The 15,996-nt window shown below is 46.5% G+C and overlaps 1 protein-coding gene across 4 annotated transcripts in view; it reads left to right on the top strand.

The window, feature by feature from the left end:
• Window positions 1-15,996, top strand: part of fam184ab (family with sequence similarity 184 member Ab) — a 102,378-nt gene that overhangs the window by 33,419 nt on the left and 52,963 nt on the right. For all 4 annotated transcript variants that reach the window (XM_086167374.1, XM_086167373.1, XM_086167372.1 and 1 more), the window contains exons 3-10: window positions 1,655-1,774; window positions 4,187-4,345; window positions 5,610-5,849; window positions 6,696-6,779; window positions 7,349-7,600; window positions 10,991-11,126; window positions 11,321-11,502; window positions 15,709-15,894. In XM_086167374.1, the coding sequence (XP_086023500.1) occupies window positions 1,655-1,774; window positions 4,187-4,345; window positions 5,610-5,849; window positions 6,696-6,779; window positions 7,349-7,600; window positions 10,991-11,126; window positions 11,321-11,502; window positions 15,709-15,894 (1,359 nt within the window). The remainder of the gene's footprint in view (window positions 1-1,654; window positions 1,775-4,186; window positions 4,346-5,609; window positions 5,850-6,695; window positions 6,780-7,348; window positions 7,601-10,990; window positions 11,127-11,320; window positions 11,503-15,708; window positions 15,895-15,996) is intronic.

Below are 15,996 nucleotides of genomic sequence, written 5' to 3'. Positions count from 1 at the left end.
CACACATGAACACACACTGCAGGAAGACAGGTGTCGGCTCTGACATCTTCTCATCACGATAGCTTTTCTTCTGTGGTCCTGAGAGTGTTCCGGAGGTTCTTCCACGCTGGATCCCCTCCTGAAGCCTCCTCTGGGGCAGTAACACTTTTTAGTGATCAATCTATCTATTGGGAAACAGTCGGAGATAACTATTGGCACTTGAAGAGAGTAATCAGATTACTCCCCCGGACTCTGTTCAGTACCAGGGATGAGGAGGGACGTCTGTCCTCTATCAGAGACGAAAAGCCTGACGGAGAAGATTAATCCCATTGATTGATGATTGGTCGGCAAAAGATTAATATATATCGTTGATAGGGAAACATCGAAGGACACAAGGCTGTCTGTATGTCCATCCATCCATCCATCCTTCCATGCAAGTGGAGGTGGGTGGAGTTTGAAGCAAATGGAATGGGTGGAGGCGGGAGGAGGTGGGTGGAGTGGATGGATGAACAGGGTTAATACCAGGCAGTGTGTCGGCAGTCTTGTTAGCGGCAGTCAGGTGGAGCAGGCAACATTGGAAAAACAACCTCCAGGATTAAACAGGCTTTTCTGTCTCAGGCCTTCGTTCATTAATTCATTTTCAGACATCCAACAGGTCACCCTCTCATCCACACGCATGGCGACACATGGAGATGTTCCTACGGTAGGAGCATCCTCGGTTCCCAGGAGGAATCTGATTCCACGGCCCTCCTCACCCTCTCATTTGCACCACAATAGAGACCTTAAGTGGCGCTTACGTTTGTCCTTCAAGCTGATTTGCAAAATCCAAGGATTCAAAGAGGTTCTCATCACACTCGTGGTGAGGAAACACGTTTCCCTGCACAATGGAAGCCTTTGCGTGTTTTCTTCAATGAATGCCAGCTCAAGGAACACAAGAATTTGCAACAGAGCAATATATACATATAATTTCTAAAATCCGTGATAGTGCAATTAAAGGCAGCATCATCTTGAAGGACAACCTTCTTTCAGCTGTAACGCAAACAGAGGAGCTTCCGCAGCATGGAAGGGAAGATCCCTCCTCACTTTCACTTTCACTTTCACTTTTTCAGTTTCAAATCCCTGAGGGCCTCCAAGGAATCTTCTGCCTGTACAGTTCAACCGATCGGGTTTCTGTAGTTAACACTTTATCGATGGCTGTGTAAAGAACAAGAGGGATTGTGTGTGTGTGTGTGTGTGTGTGTGTGTGTGTAAGCACGTCCTTCAGTCAGTTGTAAACCGAGATGTTAACGGAAGAAGCAGGAAGATCATTGGGTCAGTTGTGAACCATGAGTGCTCCAATGGATCAAGGCTTTCACCAGGGTGAAATGATTAGCATTGAGTGAAGGTTCAGCGAGGGTTTCTCCACGTGCACAGTCGGAGTTGCAGCAGCAGCTCCAGTCCGTCCCTCACTTCTGAACTCTCCGTGTTTAGTCTCTTTCCACCTGATGGGGGATTAATTTAGACGATGTCCGGGGAGGAGGAGGGTCGCTGAGGTCAATGAATCTCGAGGAGCATTTCGTTCCGTCTGGCTTCATCTGAAGGCTGATAGTGTGTGTGTGTGTGTGTGTGTGTGTGTGTGTGTGTTTGTACCGAAATGTCCTCATCGCGCTCATTGTTGCTCCTCCTCCTCTTGCAGGTTATCTATGCACTGAACACGAAAAACGACGAGCACGAGGCCGCCATCGCCACCCTCAAGGAGGCGCACGAGGAAGAGGTGCAGCAGATCCTTTCTGAGACAAGGGAGAAGATCTTACAGGTTGGTCCAACAGGAGACCTCCTTTATAACAGGTTCATCTCAGATTCCAGAGACTATCATATTTCTACCATCAAACAAGTTCAGCCTTGAGAACAAGTTTGATAAATTTATTATATACACCACACCTCAGTACTTGCCCATCTACATCACGTGTCAAACTCAAGGCCAGCGGGCCAATTGCTGCACACCATGTCATTTTACGTGGTCCACGAGAAAATCTTGAAAAGTCTGATTGTCTTCAAATATATCAAATAAAAAGTCAAACGCGTGCATTGAGCATAAACTATATTTCCCGCAATTCATGCCGATTATGTTACCTGCCATTAGATCGCAGTATATCCACATCAATGCCATTTTCATCATGTGGAATTGAGAAATACAAATGATCCTTAAATGTTCAGGAAGAGAAATGTTGTTGCAGATGGAATGCTCTTTCAAGAAAGATGGGAAGGCCAACACAAGGTCCCTTGTACTTCAAGGACAGAAAGCAGTCTTTTTTGTTATGAGGCAGTGGCGGTTGTCAGAGTGTACAATCTATGTCGGCATTTGCTCAGTATGAGCTAAGTATGCTAAAGTTAGCCTTCCAGAAAAACAACAAGTACAGTTGTAGATGTGTATATATCTAGACATATCTATAACTGTACAGCTATACATACTCACATATCTGTAACTACATCTATTTATCATCTACAGCAGTACATCTGTTCATATATACATTTTTAGCTGCACATCTATATCTATATATGTGTCTACAACTGTCCATCTATATATATGCATCGGCAATTGTATCTCTAAAAATACACATCTATATATGCATACATGTACAACTGTAGATCTAGAAATATAAACAACTCTATACATTTAGAACTGTGCATCTATACATACATACATACTGTATCTGTAACTGGAAATTTGTATATATGTCTACAACTGGACTTATATACGCCTACAACTGTACATCTATGATTGATCATTCTTTATCTAAATATTCCCATCTACGACCGTGCATCTATATTAATTGTGTAACTATATACTCGCATCTACAACTGTACAGCAATGCATACCAATCTGTGACTGAGCATCAATACCTGCACATCTATAGGTGTGCAACTATATATTCACTATTCATTAAAACTGAACATATATAACCCTACATCTGTATCTACATGTCTATGTTCACATCTACAACCAGACAGGTATATATAAACATCTGTAACTGTGCATCCGTGATTGGGCATTTATACCTGTGTGTGTGTGTGTGTGTGTGTGTGTGTGTGTGTGCGTGCGTGTGTGTGTGTGTGTGTGTATATATATATACATCTGTAACTGTGATTCCATATTTGCACATCTATAACTGTACATCTAAACATGCACATTTATATTTGTACATAAACAGTTACAACTTCATCTGTAGATATGCATTCATAACTACACCTTTAGCTGTACGTCTGTGTCTACATGTCTATCATTGTCCAGCTATGTCTGTACATCTATTAGTGTACATTTATGTATATGCACATCAAAAACTGTGCATCTTTATACACACATCTATAACTGTACATTGATATATGTAAACACATCTATAACTGTTCCTCTCTCCATATATATCTGTAACTGTACATCTACAACTGTACATATATATATATATGCACATCAAAAACTGCATCGTTGTACAGTACATTGAAATATGTGTACACTTCTATAACTGTTCCTGTCTCTCTACGTATATCTATAACTATGCATCTAGATGTACACATTTGTATATCATTCTAATTCAATTTATCCATAAATGTCTTCTTAATGTCTGTTACAACAGAAAATCTATACCGGTAAATCTGTGACTGTCGCTCTATAACTGTAGATGTACAAATGTCAGTCTATAAACTTGGATCTATAACTTTAGATATACCAATGTCAATCTATAACTGTAGGTCTGTCACCTTCGACCTTGACCTGGCAGTCTATCGCCATAGTAGTATAAATGTTGGTCCATAAGTAAATCTATAGACAAAGCTTTCAGTCCGTAGATTCCAGTCAGTCACCGATTCACTTCCAAAATGTGCTGATCAATAATTCATGTCCTGAATATTAGACATTCCACTCCTTCTATCTCTCTACCTTTCCCGCTCACCCTCTCTTTCCCTCCCCCTATCTCCCCAATCTCTCTCTTTCTCTCACTCCTTCCTCTTCCTCTGTCTCTCCCTCCCTCTGCCCCCCTCCCCAGTCATCTGACCCAAAGTAAACCAAACAAATGAAGGAGTGAAGGCTTCCAGTGAGAAGGTCAGATTCATCCCTGCCGTTCGGTGGCCTCTCAATCCCAAACATGAAGTAGTTTCCAAAGAATAGTGTCGGGGTGGCAGCAACGGCGGCGGCAGCGCGCAGGCTGACCGGACGCCGTCTGCTGTCTTTCAGTACAAGAGCAAGATCAGTGATGAGATGGACCTGAAGCGGCGGATCCAGTCACTGGAAGAGTCGATGGAGCTCCATGAGAGGATGAAGCGCCAGGCATTGGCTGAGTTCGAGAGCTACCGCCAGCGGGTGGAGGACATGCAGCTCTGCACCGAGGCCCAGGTAGGGGGCGCTGGAGGATGCCGCCGCCGCCGGTCCCGTCTTCACGCCTCACCCCCGCCCAGTGTGTCACCACGTCACCTCACCTCACCGTGTGTGTGTGTGTGTGTGTGTGTGTGTGTGTGTGTGTGTGTGTGTGTGTGTCTTATCTTATCCATATCTGGCCACATGGGTTTGATCCCCCTCAAATTCCACTCCTAATTCTTTCCCGGGTACTGAATCTCCTTGTCATGTTTACCTGAAACGTCACCTCCCTCTCGCACACACAGTCTATCCGAGATGAGGGTGATATTTGCGTTGTCTTTCCTTGAAGCTCCTGGAGGAAGATGAGTGCGACCCCCATCCCCTTTCTTCCGCCGGGATGGGGGGGTTGTTCTGCGGCGGCGCTCTGTTGCTGTGGCAACTCGAAATGATATCAATAGTCCGCTGACACAGTTACGGAGACTTACTCCATTTGCAGTGGCATACCAATAATGTCAACAGCGTACTTTGTTAAATGCGTTAAGAGCATGACTTCATCATCTTTTCCATCTTCTTCATCTTCGTCCCTGTTGTCCGTCCTTTCAGTCTTCTCAGCGTCTCAGCTTCAGGTCCACCGTGTGCGTGTGCGTCTGTGTGTCAGTTATCGCAATTATTGGATGCCTTGCTAGACAAATGCTAATTCTCGTGACTCTGCAGCCGAATGAAGCAAGGGACGTTTGAGTGGGTCTTTGGCTCTGCCTCCAGAGATGTACCTTATCTTGTCCATTTAGATCCTTGTTATTAAAATAAGAGGGAATTGGAGAAAAAAAAATGGAGATGGAGATTTTTAAAGACCATCTGGAAACCTCTAACTCCTGTCCTCTGCGAATCAGCACACTCAGCTGGTGTTGTTTGTGTCCTGGGAGGTGGAGACATTTAATGACCGTCTGGAAACCTTTAACTTCTGTTATCTATCAGCATTCTTAGCTGGTGTTTGTGTCCCAGGAGATGGAGGAGATGATAAAGACCATCTGGAACAATCTAACTCCAGTCCTCTGTCTGTCAGCATGCTTAGCGTAAGTTGGAGGAGGCATTCAAAGACCATCTGGAAACCTCTGACTCCAGTCCCCTTTCTCTCAGCACTCTTAGTTGGTGGTGTCCATGTTCTTGAAGGTGGAGGAGAAGTTCAAAGACCGCTTGGAAACCTCATTCTCCAGTTCTCTGTACATCAGGACACTTAGCTGGAGATGGAGGAGGCGTTCAAAGACCGTCTGGAAACCTCTAACTCCTATCCTTTGTCCATCAGCACACTCAGCGGGTGGTTTCCATGTCCCGGGAGGTCGAGGAGATGCGGCGGTCTTTCGAGGAGAAGCTGCGCACCTTCAGCCAGGCCCAGACGCAGTTCGAGCAAGAGAAGAAGGCAGCGCTGGAGGAGCTGAAGGCTCAGCACCGGCAGGAGATCCAGGAGCTACTGAGGAGCCACCAAAGCCAGAACGCCAACTACAGCAAAGACCAGGAGAAGCTGGGCCAACTCCACAAGGCTGAGGTGACCCTGAAGCTTGCATGCTCAGCTCCTGGGCTGAAGGCATTTTCTGCACCACCTTTCTATCTGCACCATATAAACATATGTCTGTGAAGGTTCTCGGTCCCCTAAGTCCTTGTGAGATCATCTCAGGTCTTCTGAATGTGACTGGATGTGGTTTCTCTCCTTGGAGACCAGAAGGGTCTCTAGTTCCAACAAACTGCAGGGAGTTTATGGTAGATATCTGCTGGGGTTGTTCCACATTGAGAAGGTCTGTTGTGTCAATGAGTGAGTTGTTTGGGGAGCAAAGTTACGTGGTACACCTGAACCTCCACGGTCCAGGAGAACCATAGAAATCTTCAAGAGAAAAATAATCAAGTCCAGTTGCCACCACTAGGATTGAGCAGGACCTGGAGAACTTGAGAACTTTTATGAGCACAGGTGAGTTGGTGTGCAGGAGTTGTGTTGGATGGGGCTGCTATGGTAACGTGTGTGTGTGTGTCATTGGAGAAACTAAGGTAGGACTTGGGTAGACTCACCTGGAGGAGTCTAAGCAGGTAATCGCGAGGCTAATGGGTAGAACAGAAGAAGTCCGTTAGCTCGCCTGGGATGAAGCTCCTTTGGGAGTCACCTGGCCCTCAAAAACTCCAGTTGCCACCAGAAGACCTGACAATGACTGATAGATCCATCACAATCTACGCCATGAACCCCTAAAAATAGCTAACGGACCTGAAAAATGTCCTGATGATGAACAGAGAAAACATTTAGCAGCTTAGGAGGGAAGATGGAGATGATGGATGACTGGGTGCATAAAAGGCAGAGGAGTCTTGAAAAGGTTGAGGTGTAGCTGATGGAGGCTCTCCTGTGCAGGTGGACTCCCTGGCAGAGCGGGTGGAGGAGCTCAAGCAGGACAAGAAGAGGCTGGTGGAGGAGTACGAAGCCAAGCTAAGCAAGGTAAGGCTGCAATAACTCCTCCCAGCCACACGGTGGCGCTGTGAGTGGTTGACCTCCTTGCCCCGTGTGATGGGTTTCATGACTCTGAACAAAAAAAAAAAACATGGGAATGATCCAAAACAGCAGCACGGTGGAGAGCTTCCTCTTCACAAACAGAAGGTCCGAGCTTTGATTTTCCACAGGAGGCCTTTCTGTGTCTGAGTGGAGTTCCTCAGGGCTCTCTGGGTTCCTCCCATAGTCCAAACTCATGTATGATGTTCACTGAAGACCCTACAGTATGAATGAGAAGATGAATGGTTGGAGGTCTCTACACATGGCCATGTGATTGTCTGGTGACCAATCAGAAGAGCCCAATGACTGCTCAGATAGGCTCCAGAATCCCCACCATGCCGAATCAATCGATGAATGAATGTTCTGGAACAAATAGTCCACCATGGGTCCAGGAAGTGACGGTGATATATTGCAGCCGCTCCCCAGTAGACAGGGGATTAAATCCCAGCGACCTCGGTCCAAATCCCCCCCCGGGATAGCTAGTGCTAACGCCCCTCCATTAATGGTGGCATCTCCAGGCGCAGGCGTTTTACGAGCGCGAGCTGGAGGCCATGAAGAGGACCCAGCAGCTGACCGCCGACAACCTGCTGGCGTGGAAGCGCACTGAGGCGGAGCTGCGGCGGGAGTTCCAGACGCAGGAGGCGGCACTGCAGAAGACGCTGGGCAAGCTGAGGGCGGAGCTGACCAGGGTGACGGACGAGGCCCGGGAGAACAGGGAGAAATCCCACAAGCTGCAGGTGTCCCTGAATGCCACAGAGACCACCATCAAGGTGAGGGTGTATATATATATATATATGTGTGTGTGTAGCTATAGTTTCCATGTTTTCCCGGTGTCCGTGTAGGGTTCCTCAGGGTTTTCCAGACTCCTCTCACAGTCCAAACACCAGAGGAGGTTCACTGGAGACCCTACATTGTCCAGACATGTGAATGAGAGGGTGATGTTGGATGTCTTCATGTGTCCTCGAGGGTGAACCCAGTGACAGCCGGGCTCCAACTCCGCTGTGACCCTGACTGCAGTCTAGATAACGAATGAATACATCATTCTCGATTCATTAGGATTAAAAACTATTTCTTATTCATTACGTCTGATTTTGTCAGGCAAAAGACCCGCAACAGAACCTATGTTTGGCCAGTTTGGAGTCAGCCATCTTGGTGTTGTTGGAGCACCAATCAGAGCCAGGGAGTGGGATAAGAGGAGTCTGAGTGATTAAAATCAATCTGATTAATCATGCATATTAATTAATCTTGACTCACCGCTTCACTTTGATAGCCATTAATCTAAATTTATATATATGATTCTGTGATGTTGTGAGAGGTAATTTTTCAAATATTACAGGGTACAAGAAGTGGTTTCATCTGGAAAATGTTCTCTATAGGACGCTGTGACACCAACACCGGCCTGTTTTACAGAAGTAGCTCGGCGGCGTTGTCGTTGTTTTCTTCTTTCCTCGCCATTTAATCCCCCTTCTGACTTGCCGGGCCTTCAGAGACGCAGATTATCCCCGCTGTTAAAAAACAAAGACGATGCACACTGCGTGTGAAAACCGCTAAGTAGGATTGCCTTGTTTTTCGCTGTCTCAAAATTATTCCCGCTCACAACCGAGACAGGAAGCCGCCGCCGCCACCCCCCCCCCCCCCCCCGCCCTCACCCCAGCCATTCTCACCAGCACTGAGAAAATGACGAAGGTCATTACATTAGCGGCCCAGCCAGCCCAGATGAAGGGAGAAGACAAGGAGCAGATGTGGAACATTAAGATACAGACGGATTCTGGGCAGCATCAGGCCTCCGTGGCTAATAGCCGCTACTTTGTTAGGGGAGTGGAGGGAAACTGAATAGAAACAGGAAGTGAAGCACAAAAGGAACGAAACAGGAAATCAGGAAAGCCCGAGTCAACGACAAGTAAAGCTAAAACTAAAGGGAAACGTATGGAAGGTCAGGAAAGGAATGGGAACCACGAAATGCTCTCTAAAATGACACCAGGAACAGCTGGACAACCTTCAAAATAAAATTGAAGCACATCATCATTCTGCATCCATTCTAATGGATGTTAGCAAGACACATGTTAGCGAGGAAGATGTAAGCAGGACAGATGTTAGTGAGGAGGATGTTCGCGAGGCAGATGTTCAGGAGGCAGATGTTCATGAGGCAGCTATTGGGGGACAGCCGTTAGCGAGACAGACGTTAGCGAGTCAGATATTAGCAAGGCAGATGTTTGCGAGGCAGATGTTCGCAAGGCAAATGTTAGCGAGGAAAATGTTAGCAGGACAGATGTTAGCGAGGCAGATGTTCATGAGGCAGATGTTAGAGCGACAGATGTTAGTGAGACGGGGCCGTGTTATGAAAGTTCAAAGGTTAGCAACTGGCGTCACTGCCATCTAGAGATAGAATATTCAGAGATTTCATTCTTTCATTCTTTCTGTCATCGCCATAGCAACATGCAACCAGCCACTTTCTTTGCCTCTTTGCACCAGGAGGCTGCGCTTGTCTGCTGGGTCATTGTGAAAATCCAGCCAAAGTCATACATGCACAAACTCAGAAACAAAATATTTTCCAGAAATTCACAAGGACCAAGCCGGCAACCGGGAAAAAATGGGACGGCAGTGGAAGCAGCGGTGGCTCCAGGAGCCGCTGGGAACAAGGGTCACAGAAATAATTAATGGCTGATCGTTCTTGGCACTTCTTTTGGACGATTACCGGCAAAAAGTAAACCAGAGACTCATCCCTCAAATGAAACGCACGGCTGAACTGCCTTAAATCGCCGTCGTCACTGCCGCTCACGCTAAATAATTGACTCTGGGTAAAAAGCAGGCGGCGTTTGGAGGCTCTGAGAGAGAAGAAACCATAAATCAGAAGACGCTTTCATATTTGAACAGAAGTGTTCAACCGGGGGCCTGTAGTGATTATCAACTGAAGAAAGTGGCTTCTATGCCTTTGGACATAGCCAATCACCTGCCTCCGTCTAACCTTCTCCTCTCATAAGAACAACCTTCCTGTCCTCTTCACCTCCATAGAAAAACCTCCTCTCTTGTCTTTCTCCAGACCTCCTACCTGGCAGGCCCAACCTTTGCATCCTTCTACCTGGATGTACACCATCCCTCCTCTGTCTATGTCCAAACCATCTCCCGACCATCTAACATGTGCTGTCCCTCTGATGGACTCATTTCTGAACCTCCATGTCTTCGTCTCTGCTGCCCGCACCTCCGTCTTCTCCACTAAATCCAACCATTGGTTTGGATTGGTTTAGAAGGTGTGGAGAACCTGGAATATCATGTCCTCACATGAGGCCAGAGGGCCATCAGAACAAGTGCAGTGTGACACCATGATGGGACATCCCAGCCACTGATGAAGGTCTAATGATGCTCTAAGTGTGGGCATCACCGTAGTTTTTGAACGTCACCGTCCTGTCACCGACCTCTTCACCAAGCACTACCCCACAAATCGCACTTAGCGCCCCCCCGGAAAAAAAAAAAACAAAAACAAGAAATGAATGTATGTATGTACATGGCTCTGAGATGGCTATTTGGTAGAGTGGTCACTTCAGGTACTTTGGATAAAAGCGTCTGCCAAATGACTGTAATGTAATGTATGATGTAATGTCAGCTGTTTCTTCTGGCGTACTGTCCCTGAACGCATCGCTTAACCCTCTTATTATGTTAAGGGTCAATTTGACCCATTGGGTCAATGGGTGAAATGGGTCAAATTGACCCTTAACATAATATGAGGGTTAAAAAACAGAACTGCCATGCTAGGGGGTTGCGAGAACTGTGCACCTGAACGCTCCATCACATAGTGGGAGGATCTGCCTGGAGCCGAACAATTCCTACACGCACACGCACACACGCACACTGGGGTGTGTGTGTGTGTGAGTCCCAGGCGGTACTTGTCACAGCGCTGAGGTTTCATTGTTGCGGCTGCAGCAGTAATTAAGTTTGAGTGTGGCCATTTGATGGGATCTGAAGATTGAAATAACCCTGTGTGTGTGGATGTGGATGTGTGTGTGTGTGTGTGTATGTGTGTGTGTGTGTTGTATGTGTGTGTTAAATACCTGTTAAGTTCTTTCATCGTTTCCAGTTTTGAGAATTTTAGGTTTTTGAATGGAATGCAAGTACAGTAAATTAAATCTGTGTTTGTGTGTCTGTCTGTCTGATTCCCGCCACAGGATTTGACCAAGCAGCTGGACGAGGTGACCCAAAACTCCGAGATTGTGGAGATCCGTCAGAAAGAGGCCGAGTGTGAGCTGGAGGCAGCCAGGGACCGGGTCCAGCAGCAGGCCACCGAGATCCTCCTCAAAGCCAGTGAGGAACCCCAGATGATGCTCTCCCTTACCGCTCCGACCGTCTAGCACTTCTATGAAATCCTATAAGTCTATAACACTATCGAATCAGCATTTCAAGCTTGTGAAACCTAGCCACCCTCAGGGAACTGACAGCAGAGCAGGTGAGGTCAGATATATGCCGACGACATCTTCTTTGTCCCACTGTGCCAACAGGTCAGATCAGCAGCCTGCAGGCTACGCAGATGACCCAGGAGGCCGCCATCAGGGACCTGGACAACGAGCGCAGCAGGCTGAAGGACAAGGTGCTGAGGATGGAGGAGGAGCGGGAGGCCCTGCAGAGCCAGGGCCAGGCCCTGGAGGAGAGGCAGCGGCAGCAGATACAGTCCCTGGAGAAGGTACCGTGTCCCCTCTGGAGAGCACGCTCTCGCATTCACGTCATCGCCCCAACCTGCAGAACTAGCCCTGAGGTTACCGACAAGTTAATTTTGGCACTCAGTTCTCAGGCCAGTCAGACATCGCAATTTTCTGACCGCGTTACATCAGAGACAGGAGATTGTTTATCCAGAGCTTAATATTCCGTGTCTTTCCCGAGGGGCATCGAACGCAGCGTAATCCCCGCACCAGGCGCGGCTCGGGAAATGTGGGAGGTTGAAACGGGAAAATTTGCAAAAAGATACTCCAGTGTCCTCCAGAAGCCCAAGTTGGGTTTGAATTAAAATGATAAACCAAAAGTAACTTTAGCCAACCTACTTTAACAGTGAATGAGGGGCTAAATTCTTATTTGTATCCATATGAGGTTCTGTGATAAATGAATGATTGAACGATGCTAAATCTCCTGAATAAGTAAGGGAAATTAAAAGTGATTCGAGTTCTAGTTTCTTCTCTCAGCAAATCCACTCTCTTGAAACCATAAAAGGACTACAACTCATCACCTCCTCCACTTGAACCTTCAGCCCTACTTTATTAGTGTTACTTCCCTTTGGCTGCGGCGCAGCTGCGGCATGTTCGGTTGTTCCGGCCAGCAAATTTAAGTACGGGTCGACCTGTGGATGGCAGCCAAAAAGAAAAATGGAAATAGAGTGGGAAAAAAAGGAAAAGCTGTTTTTTAGGAAAAGCATTGTAGCGTAAAGGTCGTCAGGAGCAGGGGGGAGCAGCAGCGGGCAGACATCAGCAGTAGCAGCAGCATGCAGGCAGCAGGCACAGCGCCGCCACTGCTAAATGTCAAGTGTAGCCGCTTCATGTGTTTTCCCCCCCTCTTGTATCTCTGACATTTTGCGCCGTAGTCCTACGGGAGTCGGGACCGAGAGGCGGCGCCATGAATCCCAATGCAAGAAAAAGGGGGAAGAGCCCATGCCGCTCAGACTTTTGGCTACCTCGCCACAACAGAGGTGGCGGCTGCGCCGCCGCTGAATGTGGATGCTCACACCAGCAGCTAGCGCCGCTTTTTGGGAGTTTATTAGTGTATCGAAGCTACAGGCTACACTCAATACATGATTCCAGACTCGTGCTAACATTCTAGCCTTGTCCGCAAATGTTAGCAAGAGGATAAAAACTACATTTCTAAAGAAATTTCCATTGTAAATAACTAAATTTAAATAACGTAATTTCTTTAAGAATCCAAAGCGGTAACACTGTTCATGCTAACACGCTGATTGTGTCCCCCAATGTTAGCGACAGGATAAAAGCTACATTTTCAAAGAAATCGTCATACAAGATAACTAACTTTAAACATTGAAAAAAATTGTTTCAACAAGGCTACGCTTAACTGCAAAATTCTGAGCTGAAGACTGTTCATGCTAACATACTAGCCCGGTCAACAAATGTTAGCAAGGGGATAAAAGCTACATTTATAGTTCTTCATTTTTCAGTTCTTAATTTTTAATCTTTATTTTTAATCATTTTTACCTAAGCTACACTACAAGATGCGGAACTGATGAGAGGCTTCATGCCAACCTTGTAGCCTTGATAGTGAAAGCTTGCAAGGGGATAAAAGAAACATTAACAGAGAAATCTTCAGATTTATTAACTAAATTGAGCCATAAAATGTATTAATTAGTTTTACTAAGGCTATGTTAAACTGCAAAATTCTCAACTGATGATAAAATGCTCTCTTTGTCTGTTTAATGATAGCCACAGGATAAAAGGCTACAGGCCATGCTTCATTTTGAGATTCTGAACTGACAAAAGGCGTCATGCTAACATGCTGTCTTGTCTGTAAATGCGAGTAAAATCTACATTTACACGTGTCTTCATTTTTGATATCTAAAATACTCTTAACTACAACATGCAGAGCTGATGAGAGGGTTCATGCTAACATCCCAGCCTCGTAGGGGATTGCTAGCAAGGGGATTGAAGCTACATTTTGAAAGAAAATGTTACACAGTGTAACTCAACTACACTTCACTACAAGATTCTCATCTGACGAGAGGGTTCATGCTAACATGCTAGTCTTGTTAGTTAATGCTTGCAAGGGGATAAAAGATACATTAACAAAGTAATCTTCAGATTCATTAACGAAACTGAACCATAAAATTAATTGCTTTGCCAAGACTAAGTTAAACTGCAAGATTCTCAACTGATGATATGACTGCTAAAATGCTATCCTCGTCTGTTTAACGTTAGTCATGGGATAAAAAGCTACGGGCCATGTTTCATTTTAAGATTCTGAACTAACAAAAGGCTTCATGCTAACATGCGATGTTTTAAAAGAAACATTAATATTAAATAATAGCTACAGGTAACAACAAGATTTTTAACTGATTAGAAATGGATTCAAATTAGCGAGATGGAGGAAGATGCCACCAAACGTGTTCACACTTTAATTCATCGATTCATTTGTTCATTCAGAGGATGGGAACCTTTTTACCATCACCGTCGGAGCTCAGGCTAATCCCGCGGCTCCGCTGAGGCCAAATCAAATCAATGTTGACAAACGTGCTTAAGCTTTTATGAGTGGAATTTAACATTTAATCCTCGGATGGCGGCCCGGCAGGGGAGGTCACATGGTCACCTGAAGTTTGAAGTGCCTGAAAAAGAAACAGAAGTAAGGAAGTCTTCTTGGGTTTCCTGAAAACTCACAGAGGCAAACAGAGGCTGCCAGAGTGTAATTACGCGGTTATTGTTCAGTAAACAGCTCCTGGACCTCCAGCCCCGCAGCCCACCGCAACTCCACTGACCTTCTCAGCCGCCTCGCCATCAGGACGTGTCTGCTGCCCTCATTACACCCAGAGACTCTGTGTGTGTGTGTGTCTGTGTGCGTGCGTGTGTGTGTGTGTGTGTGTGTGTGTGCGCGCGTGCGCACATGAGCACACTGAAAAAAAAACAGCAGATATAGTTTCACAGATTGTGGCTCTAAAAGTGAGGACTTTCATTGATTTTTCACTTGAACAAAAATAAGATTTGACTGACTGGAAAATAAACCAAAACTGTAAACAGCTCTGCGGGAGATGATGGGAGAAGGAAATTAAAGAACTGAAAATCAATCATTTTTATGATTAATAAGAATTATAAAGAGACAGTAACATCTTCACATGGACGTGAGGAGCTACAGACAATGAGCAGCTTCAGTGAGGAGCTCCATACAATGATAAATTAATGATGGTGATGAGTCACAGACAGCGATGATCTACAGACAGTGAGTAGCATTAGACGGTGATCGGTTGCAGACAGGGAGCAGACAGATGGTGACGAGTTACAGACAGCGGAGATCTACAGACAGTGAGGAGTTAAAGAAAATGATGAGTCACAGACAAGCGAGTTTCAGTGAGGAGCTGCAAACAGTAAGCAGCTACAGTGTGGAGCGACACACGGTGATGAGTTACAGGTGGTGATGAGTTACAGACAGCAAAGATCTACAGACAGTGAGCAGCTGCAGGAAGTGAGGAATATCAGATGCTGATCAGTGCCAGACAGTGTGGAGCTATAGACAGTGCAGAGTTAAAAAAATGATGAGTCACAGACAGAGGGGAGTTTCAGTGAGGATCTACAAACAGGGAGGAGCTATAGACAGTGAGGAGACACCGACGGTGAGGAACTAGCTTGGACAGTGATCACCTTTGGCGCCTCAAGCAGCTCGAAGGACTGACTTGACCTGTCCGTATGGCTGTAGCATCATCTCTACCCTCAGGGCTGTGAACGCATTTGCCGATGACACCCTGAAGATCTGAGCGAACTCCTTAGAAGCATCGGACACATTTGTTCAACCCTACAAGGAACATCAAGTGGGTTGTAGAAGGTGTGGTGATGCTGTCCTTCATAATCAAGGTCACACGGATGAATGGTGGCCGTGAGGAAACGCTCGCTTGGATTAAATTTCAGCTTTGATTTTAAAAAACGGAAACTCCAAATCCTGGCCATGAGCCGTTCCAGAATCTCTCCGTGGTTTTAATCCTGGAGCTTCAGGAAGGAGATCCAGGGAGAGAAAAAGAGAGGGGGGGGGAGGGGGATATCCTGAGACACCAGAAGCCTCAGAGCAGCCGTCCGCCTGTAAACACCGGCAATATGGCGGAATAAAACAGCATATGGCGCGAACAGTGGCCTAGCATGTGTGTTTGTGTGTGTGTGTTTGTGTGTTCGCATATTCACGCTGCGCTGTCACGCAGGCTTTGCGCGAGGAGAAGACTTCCCACGAGAAGGACATGGGTACCGTCCGCGGCCGATACGAGGAGGAGAGCAGCCAGATGAAGGAGAGCCAGGCCCGGGCTCTGGACGAGCTGGCCAAGAAGCACAGGGTGACCCTGGAGAATGCCCTCAGCAACGCCGAGAAGGACAAGAACCGCCTGCTGGCCGTGAGTCCTCACACACATCTCCAGATCCTTTGTCCTCAGCCGGTGGGAGATGGACCCAGGGTCTCCTCATTGTTCATGAAGGTCCTTGCCTTCAGCCTGATG

This window comes from Fistularia commersonii, chromosome 20, assembly GCF_037954325.1.
Source record: "Fistularia commersonii isolate RoL2024-O1a breed Wild chromosome 20, RoL_Fcom_v1.0, whole genome shotgun sequence".
In the NCBI taxonomy this organism is placed as follows: domain Eukaryota; kingdom Metazoa; phylum Chordata; class Actinopteri; order Syngnathiformes; family Fistulariidae; genus Fistularia; species Fistularia commersonii.
Note: the sequence above shows the minus strand (reverse complement) of the source record. Positions and strands in the feature narration are given on the sequence as shown.